This window comes from Sinohyriopsis cumingii, chromosome 10, assembly GCF_028554795.1.
Source record: "Sinohyriopsis cumingii isolate HCF-2022 chromosome 10, ASM2855479v2, whole genome shotgun sequence".
NCBI lineage: Eukaryota > Metazoa > Mollusca > Bivalvia > Unionida > Unionidae > Sinohyriopsis > Sinohyriopsis cumingii.
In genome coordinates this window covers 30,199,415-30,215,655 of record NC_142970.1, presented here as the reverse complement: position 1 = coordinate 30,215,655, position 16,241 = coordinate 30,199,415, and the positions used below count along the sequence as shown (strand labels likewise).

General features: G+C 34.4%; 2 protein-coding genes across 2 annotated transcripts in view; both read right to left on the bottom strand.

Moving 5' to 3' along the window:
• Positions 1-496, bottom strand: part of LOC149789827 (anoctamin-4-like) — a 143,309-nt gene extending 142,813 nt beyond the window's left edge. The window contains exon 1 of the mRNA XM_089973133.1: positions 161-496. Coding sequence (XP_089829259.1) covers positions 161-496 — 336 coding nt within the window. The remainder of the gene's footprint in view (positions 1-160) is intronic.
• A 10,138-nt stretch (positions 497-10,634) lies between these two features.
• The window catches only part of LOC149789826 (uncharacterized), a gene marked incomplete at its 5' end in the record, with an annotated part of 46,304 nt that continues 40,697 nt past the window's right edge, over positions 10,635-16,241 (bottom strand). The window contains one exon of the mRNA XM_089973132.1: positions 10,635-14,460. The remainder of the gene's footprint in view (positions 14,461-16,241) is intronic.

Here is a 16,241-nt window from a genome sequence, read left to right as displayed (position 1 = left end):
CATATATTCTCATCTATTCCTGTGAGCGTGAACTTTATAACTTCATATCCACTGAGGGATGATATATTCTCATATATTCCTTTGAACGTGAACTTTATAACTTCATATGCATTGATGGTCATATATTCTCATATATTCATATGAACGTGAACTTTATAACTTCATATCCATTAATGGATGGTATATTCTCATATATTCCTGTGAACGTGAACTTTATAACTTCATATCCATTGAGGGATGGTATATTCTCATACATTCCTTTGAACGTGAACTTTATAACTTCATATCCATTGAGGGATGGTATATTCTCATATATTCCTGTGAACGTGAACTTTATAACTTCATATCCATTGAGGGATGGTATATTCTCATACATTCCTTTGAACGTGAACTTTATAACTTCATATCCATTGAGGGATGGTATATTCTCATATATTCCTGTGAACGTGAACTTTATAACTTCATATCCATTGAGGGATGGTATATTCTCATACATTCCTTTGAACGTGAACTTTATAACTTCATACCCATTGATGGTCAGTATATTTTCATATATTCATGTGAACGTGAACTTTATACCGTCATATCCATTGATGGACGGTATATTCTGATATATCCATGTTTGGTAAACACATCATCACAGTTTCATAGATCCCTAGTCCATGTGTTACTTTCACTCCTTAATAATTGTATAATGTCAGCATACACTCACAATTTCATGAAATGAACAGAACAGTGTCATATTTGTCATGTTAACAGAATAAGTTCAAATCTGTTACGTTAATTGAATATTACTATATATGTTTTTATATGTGCAAGCTAATGGTTATTGTTAACTGGGGAATATGTGGAAGAATTTCTCAATATTTCAGTTTCAATTCAACATGTCATTGTATAGTGGTATCAAGTGCATGTGTAGACTAACGATAGTATTTGTTTAATGCATAATCGAGTACAATATCAAATACGTTTAGCTAGGTCTGTCAGATCTGCATATTTTAGAGTAGGACCAATTTCTTTTCTTCTGTACACATATACTGCAAATTAAATAAATAATTTTCACAACTAGTCTTCGTCTCTTCTAATCTAATCTGATCTAACCTAAATCAACTCTTTCAAACACACACATGAAAAATCGTTTCTGGAAACTGATTTGTTACAGTAAAATATGTTTCTTCAATAATACTTGCCCGATATACCTTAGGAGAACTACTAATACCAGGCAGGTCCAGCCTTCCCAGGCTAGCTAATACATTTTAGCTTACGGGCGAGATACATATATTATGGACTCCTGCGAGATGTAAGGTGAAGTTGTTTGCAGTTGAAACATGCACAAATAGAGAAAATGTTGCCAGACCTCTGTGTTACTTTCATGCACTATGGCTGAAATATGATTGGATATTGTATTTAATGTAAATTGTGTTTGAGCATAGTACACAAAAATCTGGGAAAATAAAATTTGCCAGCCTAATAACTCTTTTTATTTTTATTTCTTTTATCATTATTTTTTTGGGGGGTGAGGGGTGGGGGCTCCCTCGTTTGAGTTTTCCAGACCATTCAAGTTGAGACCCACCTTCTTAGCTAACTGTAAAGATACCCGAAGGCTTAATGTGTGTGTTCAAAGTGATTGCCATGATCTTTACGTGTTTGATTTTTGTTTGTTTTCTTTTTAAATGTATTTTTTTTAAAGGGGTAATTTAAAAAAAATGTATGGGTTGTGCCAGTGCGCGGCTTAATTTGAATTTGAATGTTATTTTAAATTTATTTTTTATTATTTTTTCTTCTTTCCATTATTCATTTTCCATTTCAATTAGACTTGACATCTCCATTATGTCATACGTTTTTTTTGAACGTCAAGTTCCTCGTCGTACGATAGCTTGTAAATCTTTATCCTTTTGCTTTCTCTCTCTTCTGGAGTTGTTTCCAATTGTTCTGTTTATGTTTCTTGACTTGTTGTTGTTGTGGGGTTTAACGCCATTTTCAGCACACGATAGGCTATGCATGGCGACTTCTTGACTTGTAGATGGTTTCACTTTCTTTGTTCTTTTTTCTGTTCATCTGTTGATGTTTTCCTAGGGTTTTCTTTCTGCTTCTGTTGTCTCCTTTCTTCTTGTGATTCTTCTTGCTTCTTTTTTGTTGTTGTTTTTGTTGTTGTCCCATGTGCTCTAAAAATCTAGGAAAATAAAATTTTCCAACCTAACGGCTCTTTTTCTTATAATTTAAATATCAAGTCCAGGAAGTAACGATGACCAAGCGGAGCTAGCAGTATTGTTTTTATTGGTGCACGTCTGAAGTAAGGCCAAGCTGTATAATCTAGAACCCAAAAACACCCATCAGTCAAGCATCAAAAGAAAAAAAGTGGGGTTTAAAAGTTATTTTAACAATGCCCAAGATACGAAATGTAATTTTTAAATAGCCAGTACAACAAGTGAGGAAAACTTGGGAAATTCTTTTTCTTTATAAATTAACCTTATGCAACTTTAGAGCGCACCTAAAAAGCTAAAAGTCATCTGAACAGCTTCGTGGCAGTTAGTGTGATCTCCCCTTGATAGAGGAAATGGCGCAAAAATTACTTGAATACTTAAGTTTTTGCTGGAGTGGAAGGCGTACTCTTATATGGGTGCAGCTACTATTGAAGAACATGTTTTTTCTCCCAAGACGTTACCGGATCATAAAACCATAAGAATATGTAAAAGTGGATGGAGTTATGTCCCCTTACTCCGGAAAGGCCATCTCAGGTCCATTAGGTTATGTGTGACAGCTTCTAGATAACTGGAGTGGAGAATGGACACTGTCTGTCGAGGAGCGGCTTCAAACATGAATTTTTTTCCCTCCCGCTAAACCACATAGGTAGTGAAGTGCGTCGCTACGAAATTGTCGAAAGACCAGGGAAGGTAACTTGTTGCACTGTGGCTATTGGTCCTACCAGGTCAAACTGAGCCTTTTGGAATAAAATATTTCCGAGATAAAACTTGAGAATATGGACTCTGATCTCCATTCCATTGCACGGATAAGGTTCGTTCACAGTTTCGCTGAAATGTTTGTGGCGACTGCACTAACTTCATGAGCCGAAATGCGTAGCAAATTCAGTTGATTTGGGAGAATTTTCTGATATGCTGAAAGAATAACCCAGTGTATCCAAAGTTTGGGCTGATATGTCCGTTCCACTTTGTGAGGTAAGAATATGCGTGATCTCCCGCGACGTACCGGCTCGGTCCCTTTTAAGTACCACGTCAGAGCTCGCACTGGGTTCTGTATGAGAACTTGACACGAAGTGTCTCAAGTAGACACGAATTTCATTACCAAAATCTGATCCCCATGAACGGGATCCTGTTCTTGGCAATAAGAGCATGAACCGTCACGAGTTATTCTGTCCCATCTTGTCGGAACTGCAAGTAATTCAGATCTACTAAACAAGCATGTTTCACTAATTCTGCCGGCCATCGCTAGTAAGAGTAGGAAGAACGTATTTTTTCAGCTAGAATAGTACCCATTATAGATCCACTTGGACATAATGCCAATCTCTTTGGACGTGTGAATTCAAAATTTACAGCAGATCGGATAGACCTGTTTGATGTATCTTTCACAATGACGAAGCGCTTCGGAGATGATGTAACGATAGCCTTTTATCGTTAATGTTATTTCTCTGGGGCGGAAAACGTGATAGAAAATCGTAAGCAGTCCCCTCAGGCATATTTGAAAGTTAGATTGGGTTCAGTACTGACCATGAGCAATCTATACCTGATAGCAGCGAGAGAAAAAAGGTGTCGAAAGATTCCATTCTGTGTGTTTTTATCTGCACTGATTCTCGAGAACCCTGGTCTTTTAACTTTTAATTGATCTTCAGGTTCGTTACCCACCCACCCCCATGAAGTACCCGTATTAAGTAGATACTGTAGCACAACTGGCAAAGGAGTAAACTGGGTACATTTTAGCACAATGGATAGGCTAAACCTTAAGAGTGCCAGTGCACTAATGCCATGACGGCACAATGGGATGTTGATCAATGTAAGCTGGCTCATAATTCAACATAATGGGCAGGATCGGCATCTTTATTGACCTAATGCAGCCAGATTCAGATGGCCAATTCCGATAGTAACAAGACCATTGTATCCTATACAAATTTGTCAAATTTCTTATGTTGGTAGCGGGTGATATGATTTGTATTCTACAAAACATGTATCTACTGCACTGTGCAAGACGGCATCTGATGTGCTTACTAACAAGGGCTTCGCCATTCCCATTCTTGCGATGTGTCTGTAGTGTTCTCCACGTCAGCCACTCAACCCGAGTGAACTCTGGTCTTTGTTGATTAGCATATCAACAAACGCTAGAGCTTTGGTCCGAGCTGTGGACGGAGAAGGTGGAAAGTGTAACTCGGGTGGCAAGAAGTGAAAGATTTCCCTGACTCGTGCTAAGAAAGCAGTCTTCTGTCACTGAGATCTTGCAAAGACGACAGAGCTTGCAAAAACACTTCGTCGTTTCTAGGTGACGTGATGTTATTTGTGTGGTGATGAGTTAGTGGCTATTTGGTGTGCAGAACTGGTCCATCCTTTGGCTAAATGGTAACATCGAATGTAGTAGTTACCCGTCACAATCTGATATGCAAGGAATAGTCGTTTTGACAGAACAGCACCATTTATTGCATGGCACTGCGCCATTATTTATGCTGAGATGCATGAAATATCTGAGCAGGCTTTCTTTAATGTCAATCTTGCTCCAATATAGTCAATAAAAGCCTACCTTCTTGGCAATGTATGATTGACTATGGTAGCGAGATCAGGTAACTTCCAAATGGTAGCTATGTAATGGTGTGAAAACAAAGTGAACCTATATCATCTGGATATTGAGGCACTAAGCTGGCAAAATTTGCAATGAGATAGTAACTTAGGTGGATTGCTTTCATCTCAGTCTTGCTCAATAGGCAATTTGGTGTTGAGCCAATTCAGTAAAATGCACTACTTGTTCTGCCAAGAATGGTTTATCAAGATGCAATGGTGAAAGAGATGGAGCCGTTATTGACCATGATAGCTTGGAATGCTTCGTATTTGATGAATCGCGGAGTGTGATACCCATGACAAAGCCATTCATTCCTGACTGTGTTGTCAGTGTGTAAATTCATGATTTCTTTGTCCCTCAAGGTGCACTTTAGTGCCTTCACCCAAAGTACCTACACTACAACAGCCCTTGGACTTTCTGCTTATAATATGCAAAACTGACATGCGTTCATAGATTGCCAACCAGAACAATCTACAAAAGTACAGTTGTCAGTCTCGTGTTTCATATGATTACAAAGCTTACACCTGGTCTTGCCCATGGTCTAAATTTGTAAGACAAAAAGTAGACAATATTGGCATCCTGCTTCATGGACTTGGAGCTACACAGTGACATTTACTTGTAAAAAGGCACAGGTGGCAGCAGTAAATGGTGGAGTACTGAAGCATTGCTATTAATACTTACTAAGTTGACACTAAAATATAAATTCTAATAAAAGTTACTTACAAGAAAGGCCCACTGACTGCCTGTACAAGTAAAAACACCAAAGCTTCACTTTTAGTAACTATGAAGTGGACACTATGATTAACCTATGTACAGAAAACTTACCTGTATCTGAATGTTGCTGAAACTATACAGCAGCAATCTAGTTTTTTAAAAGTACACACAATACATGCACATAAAATGAACTGAAGCATTGATATGCTACCTGTGGGAAAGGTCAACTGATGGCTTATACAGGTAAAATCAGTGAAGCATCATATATACAACTATAAAATGGATGCTAAGACTAGATTAATATGGAAAACTTTCCTGCATGTATAAGACCATAGCAGAAATTATTCAGCATTATAAAAAAATTCTACATCACACAACAGAGGTGCACATTTAAATACAACTATGACAATATGAGGGGTCACACTAGCGGCCAATGCATGGGTGCCTAAGTGTGTAAAGATAGCAAAGTGATCATACCAAAAAGCCATACATTTTGCTGTCAAAGAAAGAAAATAAGGATGAACATTTGGAAATTTATACAGGAAGTATATGTCTCTTCAAAGAGAACACTCTTCAAACTTGCTTTAAGGTTGAAAACTTCCAAAATATTTGTATTTGGACTTTGAGGCCTCTCTGTCCATAGAGAGTATGTTACATAACATGAGTGGATGTAGTAACTTTAAGTATTCACAGGATTTGGTGCCAATCCCCATATTAAGCAGAAATCACTCTGTCACCTAAGTTGGCAGAAAACTTTCAGCATTTTAGCGAAAAAGTTTTAGCCTAGGAGGGCTGGATTTGCGAGGCAGTAGTAGTTCTCCAAAGATATTATGATCTGTTAATGTATTTGAAGAAGAGATAGTGTGCTCTGTTTCTCTCTCTCTCTCTCTGTATGATCTTTTTAAATGAATTTTATAAGCATGTGGTTGAGTGGTAGCAATAGCTGTTGTTGTTGCTGTTGTAGGGTTTAATGCCATTTTTCAGCACAAGATAGGCTAACAGTATAGACATGGTGGCCAGTATTAATGGTGGAGGAAGAACCCAGGAAAACCGCAATAGCTGTTACTACAACAGCTTAATAAAGCAATAACTTACATATGACATATATTTTAGTGGCTAAAAAAAACTAAGTTCACTGGCTGCATCCTCACTATATATAACTGCAGATAACTTTACAGTGGGATGTACAGGGGAGTAAGAAAGTTATGGTATTTCTTTCCCAGGTACACCAATGAAGCTTTAGTAGTTATGGGAAACTCAGTATGACACAGTATTCTATATAAACACCATCAATGGAATCTTTAAGCATTTATTGCCATGGGTATAAATGAATATATTAGGGCTGTTCCAGTTAAACATATATGGCACCCTGGGAAGGCAGTTTTTTAAAACTACATGACAGGGTACTTTGACAATATAGAGTTCGTATTGAAATGTGTGTGTGTGATTTTGCTTTTTTACATAGCTTTAACAATGTTTCAGTCATATCGCTATGATGTCTGCAGTGTAGCAATTTAACACATTAACCCCTGGAGGTTTTTGCCATTTTTGCCTGAAAATCGAGTAGGAAACACATTTTGAAAGCTATTTCTGAATAGACTCGAAAACACCAAATCCCCGGTCATCTTTCAATAACATACTGCCTAGTTGTGTTAGAAACATTGTTTTTCGTTGGCTATTTGACTTGCGCATGAGCAGAAGGGTAAAAGTTGGACTTGTTTTGTTAATTTGTTTTATTTGCTAAATGGAGCCATTATTTTTGTATGGAGACCACTCTTTATTCCAAATGCCCATTTTATCCTACTTTTTTGCAAAGGCTCATCTGTCTGTTTGCAGTTCATACCGGTTTGCCTTAGATCTGAGACCTAAAAGTCTAAAATCCGGGCACAAATTGGGATTCCGACCACAGGCGAATTTTGCGTTAAAAAAAGTTGGGTCCAAAAAATGAGGTTTTTCTATCTGTATTTTGTAGTGCAACTAGATATTCCAGATTATTTGGTATCATTGTAGAGCTAGATATATCTACCTTTCAATAATACCATCCACTTTAGTGTATCATGCATGACCATGACACTACAGAGCTCGGCAGTAGGCTACTACCTCCTGCTCCGTAAAGTCGTTGCTAGGGGTTAATGTGTTAAAGTGTAGCACTGAGGCATCATGCTATAAACATGTGTGAGCACCCCACATTAAAGTGCCTTCCCTGGGTTGCAGGAATGTTTAACAAGAACAACCCTTTGCATTTAATGGCATCTCAGCAAAATGAAGGCTATATGATGCCTTTTACAAGTTGTAAAAATGTGAAAATGAAGAACTCTACCTAAATTTAGGAGGATAAAATTTTCTAAATAAATGTGAAAATGAAGAACTCTACCTAACTTTAGGAGGATAAAACCTTCTAAATAAATTAGAAAATGAAGAACTCTACCTAACTTTAGGAGGATAAAACTTTCTAAATAAATGTGAAAATGAAGAACTCTACCTAAATTTAGGAGGATAAAACTTTCTAAATAAATGTGAAAATGAAGAACTCTACCTAACTTTAGGAGGATAAAACTTTCTAAATAAATGTGAAAATGAAGAACTCTACCTAAATTTAGGAGGATAAAACTTTCTAAATAAATGTGAAAATGAAGAACTCTACCTAACTTTAGGAGGATAAAACTTTCTAAATAAATGTGAAAATGAAGAACTCTACCTAAATTTAGGAGGATAAAACCTTCTAAATAAATGTGAAAATGAAGAACTCTACCTAAATTTAGGAGGATAAAACCTTCTAAATAAATGTGAAAATGAAGAACTCTACCTAAATTTAGGAGGATAAAACCTTCTAAATAAATGTGAAAATGAAGAACTCTACCTAAGTTTAGGAGGATAAAACTTTCTAAATAAATGTGAAAATGAAGAACTCTACCTAAATTTAGGAGGATAAAACCTTCGAAATAAATGTGAAAATGAAGAACTCTACCTAAATTTAGGAGGATAAAAGCTAAAAAAAAATGTGAAAATGAAGAACTCTACCTAAATTTAGGAGGATAAAACTTTCTAAATAAATGTGAACATGAAGTATTAAAGGTAGTATCATTTACACATAAATACTAAAATCAATAACTACTAGTTTTCATTTAATAATGGTTTAAAGCAGCTTCCTCTTTTACAAATGTTAGTTTGAATCCAATATTTACAATGCCCATATAACAATATAAAATATTAAGTGGATTTTATTTTCAATTTTCATTCTTTATAAATACAGTAAAACCTGTTATGAGAGACCGTCCTTTCTGCAACAAAAAGTCGTCTCTCATAGCAGGTTTGTACAAAAAGACCAGTTTCCAAGGTCAAGTTTACAAAGAAAAAATATATAATCACTTTACATATATTCTGTTCTTTATTAATAGTTCTTCTTCAAATATTGTATGCATTCATCTAAAAACAAAATTATAAAGCAATAAAGATATACTTTTATTATTAAACATGCAGTCACATTTACTTTTGAAGATCACATATATTAGCATATGAAATGGTTTCTGACTTACTCCTTTTCCTTTATAACAACCTAAATTTGTTTTTACCGATGTTTAAACTGCTTTTTTTATGAGTGGTCTGCTCTTTTTCATCTTTCAGTTACAATAATTATTTCCTCCAGCCTTAAAATTTGTCTCTTTTTAGTTGAAGGTTTGTCAATTGTTATTAAGGTTCTAGGTGTTAACATTACAAGTGCTCAGTGGGTTTTGACTAGGCTTTAGGAAAATATGCAAAATATATTTATATGTATTGCATATTTAACAATTAATGAAATAAAAAGAAACAATTATCTGATCCAAAAACATAACTATTTACTCAGAGACAAAACTCAACAGCTTCATTCAAAGAAGACATGCAGGGAATAACTATATAAACAAAGGGTGTAACCCAGTTGCACCAACTTGAATAGACGACAGCTTTGCGATTGGAAAAACCCACAAACATCATGAGTCTTAAAAACTATCAATTGAATCCCACAAACACTTCTCTCTTGCTGGTTTAATAGACAATGACCTTATTCACTGCCAGGCAAATCTGGATTAACAGTAAAGACAAACAATATACGTGACCACTAAGTTTATTCTGGCACTACGATGAAAATTTGTGATGTGTACATTAGCCTGGTCCATGGACTGTAGCATCTATCACTTATAGCCACAATCCTTTTTTTTAAATCTTTATTCCTTTTATGTTTTTATTTGATCAGAACAATCGTTACTACTCAAGTGGTCATTGTTAACAACTGACTAAATATAGGTCAGTGGTGTCTATGTTTTTGCGATACGGTCATTCATAGGGATGCTGGGTATTAATCATAAATATGATTCTACGATAAGACCAGGAAGTAGGCTAAGTGTGGGAATAATTAGTCTGGTTCTCTGCTTTGGATGCTCCATGCATTGCTCTACCTTATACGAATAGCAGAGAACAATGCAAGGAGCATACGAAGCAGGGAACCAGACTAGGAAATAAGCTACAAGTACCTTAGTCTAGTTTACAACAGACACTATAAAACACTATAAGCATACCTACAATATATCAGATATCAGTAGCCTGCTACTGTTTTTTAAAGAACGGTATTAGCGGTCATTGTTAGATGGATTAAATAAAGGTTGGTGGCGTTTATCCTTGTTTTGTGATGCAGTCATTCATAGCAGTGTCAAAATGCATATTTTGCCAAGACATCGCGGTTGCTGGTCACGTTCAACAGGTCATCACTCATGACAGAGTATTTATAAAATAATATTGATCCATTCATTACAATTGTGGTCGGATATGACAGGTGGTCGCTCATAGCAGAGGTCGCTCTAAATTTTTACTGTACTCTTAAGGTAGATATAAAATTGTGTTTTGGAGTTGTTTGTAATGCCTGATTCACTTCCAAAGTAAAACTTAATACAGTACCCTGAGGATATTATTAACTGATACTGACTGAAAAAATTGTCAAACTGAGAACAACCTGTCAGGAAAATCTGATAATTTTCTTCTAATTACACTGTCTGCATGACTGGGAAGCTATCATGAAAGATGACATTACATTTTTCCTCCCTGTTTACAAACAAAATATAATAGTATCTTGGAAAAAGCACAGATACTGACAAACCTGTATAACTTCATAATTTTTTAATTTTTTATTTTTTAAATGGCCAGTCATAGTCATATACAAATTACATGTCAGAAACATCATCTTTAGAAATGGATATTTCTTTTCTATGCATGACATGATTAAATGATAAATACATTAAATAAATATGTACAATTACCTAATGTCATACATATGTCAAACTGAAGTAAACATTAGGAATGCAAATGTTTTAATAGGCACATGATATACATGCATGTATAGGCACAAGCACAAGAAATGTCAAGTTGACGAACAATACAAGGTAGGATGTTCAAAAATAGGACATTTTTACACTGTGAATTTTTCTATTGTGACTGAAATATTCATTATTGATAACATGCAAATTATACCATGTTAACAAGAAATATTTGATTAAAAGGTTTGCAATTTCACAGTTAATTTTCATTCTCTCTCTCTCTCTCTCTCTCTCTCTCTCTCTCTCTCTCTCTCTATATATATATATATATATATGATGTGATGCGTGTGTGTGTTATGGTAGACACAAAGTGTTTGCCTTTTTTTCCCCTCCCACTTGTAAAAGCAAGCAAAGCATGGGTTAGACTAAGCTGGCATCAGAATCAGTAAATAACATCAAACCAACTTAAAGTTATGTCCTGTTACAAACATTGCAGAATCTGATCTTTAGTTGTATAACATGTGTTCCAATTGTGGTCATGCTATTCAATCTACTGTAAATACGACAAACTCTGATCTTGTTGTATAACGTTCCAATTTGGGCCAAACTGTTCATTCAACTAATGATTTTATGCAAACAATACTGACCTTATGTTTACACATTTTGCAATAGAAAATATATATCGCTGCTATTTGTACTTGTGCATGTGTGTTCTATACAGATAAAATAGGTAACTTCTGTATCAACTTGTAGGACAGAGTGTTTATAATTCTGCTTTAAGCTTTGCTTTCCAATGTGACACTGCAGTTCAAGAAACTCTTGTCCAGAACAAGGTTTTGTTAAATATGATTGAGTAAAATCATGTTGATTTCAAACTTCTATATCAGACAAAACGTTAAAAAATAATTTGTCTGAATGAAAATGGCAATAATTCTTTCACTTCCATGTACAATGAGTAGAGAAATATTCTAGTCTGATAAAGTTTTGAAACCTTGGATCTTTACTTGAAACATATAACATCATACTGATGTAGTATCTCATACTGAAATTGTGAGAAAATGCATCAGATTATTTCATAAATGGAATGTATATTTTAGGACATTTATGCTGCCATTTATACTCTAAACACACAATAACTGACACAGTATCAAGCTAATTGTCCCCCTTTGTGCTATGGTTCTTTCTGCAAATGCATATAGATGCAGTAATACATATTTTGTGATAGAATTCTTTTAGTAGTTTGTGAGATAAATGTACACATAAATAATCAGTACTTTTTATTTTAAAAAAATCTGTCATGACTATATATATATATATATATATATATATATATATATATATATATATATATATATATATATATACACACACACACACACACACTTAGTAATTCATTCCTTTAATCACATTATCATTTTGCATAACAATTATTTCATTCTTGTGATTTTGTAATGTTCATATTCATGGACATTTGTGGATTATAACAGTGATTGTTATTCAGATACAGTCCAATTAAGGCATGTACATAGCAAAGTGGAACACAGGGAATGTTAAAATATTTTATACTTGGCAGAAAAAAATTTATACAAATGTTGTACATCTTAGACTCATGTGCAACTTTTATTTACAAGATGGAAGATGATTGGAAGTTTAAAAGCATTCTGAGCATGTAATGTATTGTTTCACATGCTCTTTCATCACAACAACTGCAACGTAAATGTACAGAGTAAGTAAAAAATAACATTACCTACCTGCACTGATAATTAGTTATTTTCTTATATTCTGGTTGATTTATTAAATATCACAGATGCAATTATTTGTATAAAAATAATTAGCGCATGTCTGTTGTTTTTTTAAAGAAAAACTATAAATGCAGTAAACAAAAGGTCCCCATATTACATTAAAACTAAATTGGTTTGTCTTGAAACAAGATTAATAGTTAGCTTACAAACCTACTGCAACTAAACAATCCTCAATGAAAGATGATTACTGTAGGAATATACATCACCATGTATACATGTAATTACACCTGGCTTTAGGGTGTACAAGTATGTACCATATATACTTGCTTACATGTTGAGTCTAAATGCAAATGACACAAACCCAGATCTGATGACACATTATGCACTTGCAGATCTAGGTTTTTGCATTTTGTTAGGAATAATCAATAGAATAAACAACATAGACCCTGATCTGCCAGCACAATAAGTGATGTGAGAACAAGATGTATATTGTTTGCAGTTGGACACCATGGTAACTATTAAACAGTTAATATATGCAAAAGTGTTAAACTAGTGAAATAAAGGCGTTCATATTCAATGTTTCCAAGCATCACTGAAAACCATGCCTGCAACCTATATTTGCATGCAACATCTAGGTAATAAGTCCAAAAATGGACACTGCACCATTCCTCCAGATACTCAAATAATCCAGTATTCTTCAAGGTAGTGCTATGGCAACTATTTACTTGTCAAGTTTATATGTCCTTACTAGGTAAAAATATACTTACCAGCCATACTTGGCACAGATAGATTCATGTATACAAATGCATTTTGCACTAGTACAAATGACTTATAAATGTAACATGTATGCATTTATGTACATGTTGCAAGAAAGAAGAAAAAAAAACACCAAAAAAAAAACCTTCCATGCCAGTACATTTCACACAATGAAATGAACATTTGACTACATACATACACCAAAAAAGAAACAAACATCTCATTGAACACCTGGGTGAAAAAATTGTAATAGGTCAGCACATTCATAAATTAAATTTCTTCACAAAATTGTTACTCTATACATCAATACCACCAATAATTTATACCATAACTATTCATTTACATGTAAACAACAAAATAACAGATCTGTAGACATGTATCTAAACAGCATGTACTTAATATAAGCATTATATAATTTAAAATACTTGCATAGCTCTGCATGAGTGACCCAACTGTACAATTCTAATTATCTTTTATCAATATAAACAAACTATGGTAATTAATATTGAGTTGGAATAGTTATTTACAAGCTTCCTCTTTCCATATATACAAATCAATATATAACTGATATATTAATCAATGTAAAATATAATAATTAAGCAAACATGAGATGAGTCAATGTTTAAGGTCATTAATAACAAATAAATGAATGAAAATATGAAACAGAATGCAAAAAAGGCCTTTCTCTGCAACAATTCTCAACTTGTGATTAATATTATCTACTCTGAGCTGTTTATAGCACAGCAACATTTTGAAGGTGATGTCTTGTAAAGCAAAATAATATGCCTTGTCCATGGACAAAAAAGGAGCCAATCTGTGCAGATCTGATAGTAGGAATCAAACCTGCAACCTTCCTGGTCAAAAGTCCAATGTCTTAACCACTAAGTCACTCCAGTACTCAATTCACATTGTAAAACATATGTACCAACATACCAAGACTGTACTGTCACTTGGAAGCAAATATATCAATAGACATTTCAGAAACCATTTTGAGATAATACTAGGCAGGCAAACTCCAATCTAAGTCAAATTTAAGATGAGGTTATTGAAGCAGGCAATGACTGTCATGTGTCTTCAGATCTCAGATGAGGTTGATGAAACAAACAATAATAAAAGTTGTGTGGAAGGGTGAAGTATCCTCAGATACGCCTTGCCATACCCTCACCATCCTGATGGCATTACAACTGAAAAGAGAACATCATTTGTTTAAACTGTCCACTTAGAACAAAGAATGTATGTAATATAATGGGAGGAGGAGGAGAGAAATTATATTCTTGAAAACTGCATTTCATAGCACATAACTATTTCAGACAGAGTGAGATGAGAATATGTATATAAAATCAACCCCAAAAATGCATTTCCATACATAAAAAAGAAAGCTGAGATTGCAAATAAGTTAATTTAACCTCTGATCTTATTGTAAATAAATAAGAGTACAATCACAACACTTAGAAAGTCCAGATAAAATCAACAAGACTACAGTGAAGTAAAATTATTTTGTGTATCTGTATCCACTAATACAATCAAACTGACTTAAAAAACAACTTTTACTAATGAAAACCAGCTTAGTATGAACAACATAATTTTTTCCTTCTCTTTCTCTGGTTAGTGAGAATCATTTAGTCGGAAAAGTAGATTATGATGAAAAGAATTTCTTCTCTGCTGGTCTCTAAATAAGTTATAAAAAATTCCCTTTCCCTGATAATGTGAAAACAAAGAAAGGGCATCTACCGTAAATGAATGTCAAACAATTTGACCTGTCTTCCTCTTGCAAAAGACATTAGCATCACATTGTTCTGCAAGTAAATCTATGGAGCTAAATAAACCAAAGAATAAAATATCTCAATCCAAGTTTTTTGTTCAGTATTAAATGGCCAATCAGGAAATGGAAAAATTAAACTCAAAAACTTTGACTCGCACAGTGATTCTGAAAGATCAAGCTCACTGATGTCACTAATATTCACTATTTGTATTTTGTTTAAAGAAAATTGATTCAATGTATTTTCTGACTGACATCACACACACACACAAGAACCTACCCTGTTTACAATGAATCCCAATTACTGCAAAATAACATCCCTGTCCTCCGAATTACAATATCCTGGTAAGTCAGTAGAATGATTAGTTTTAATGACACTTTTAGCACTTTACTGGCTAAAAAAATGGGAGACTGCATTTCCCACAGACCACGGCAGCCAATCCAGACTGACCTGGACAGGTATCAAACTTAGTACCTTTAGATTACAAGTCCAAATGAGCCACTAGAGCTCCCTATATGGAATGGACAGTATTTACCTCAAGTATATAATTCAATACAAAGGCAATAATACACAGTATGGAAAGTCAGTCACTACCATTCTGATTTATCTGGAATGATATCAGAGGGTGCAAAGAGTACACTGGCTAATTAACAAAAAATTGTTCTTATACAAACAGAATGGTCTCAGCTGGTTTAATAGTGCAATTCTGTGTCACTAGGTCAGGACTTCATCAACAGAAGTCCAGATATTTAAAAATGTAGGTCTGACTTAAAAGTGCCATATCAAAGGTCTCAAGTCAAGCTAAACTTTGACAAAAATGCTGGTGAAATTGGGGCCAAATGCACTAAAACTCAAGACTGCAAAGTGAGTTTTTATGTTCTTATCAAAATTCTTTCTTTTGGTAAACATAAATTAATTCATGCTGTGTTGCATTACAACAACATTTATCATTCAGTGCAAAGTAGAAACATTTACTGGAGGAAGTTAACATCACTCGGAACTATGCAGCTCAGTCTACTGGTGCTTTGGAAAACATTTTAATGCTGTATAATGTCTGATCTGTATGACTCATGACAGAGATAGTTTGACTCACTGGTCCAATGAAATATATTTTATCCTTTTTATATCTTAATGTTTATTTTGCCTACAAAGATCACACCAGGTATACAACGTTTCATGACAATTGTTTCTGTAGTGCTAGCTTT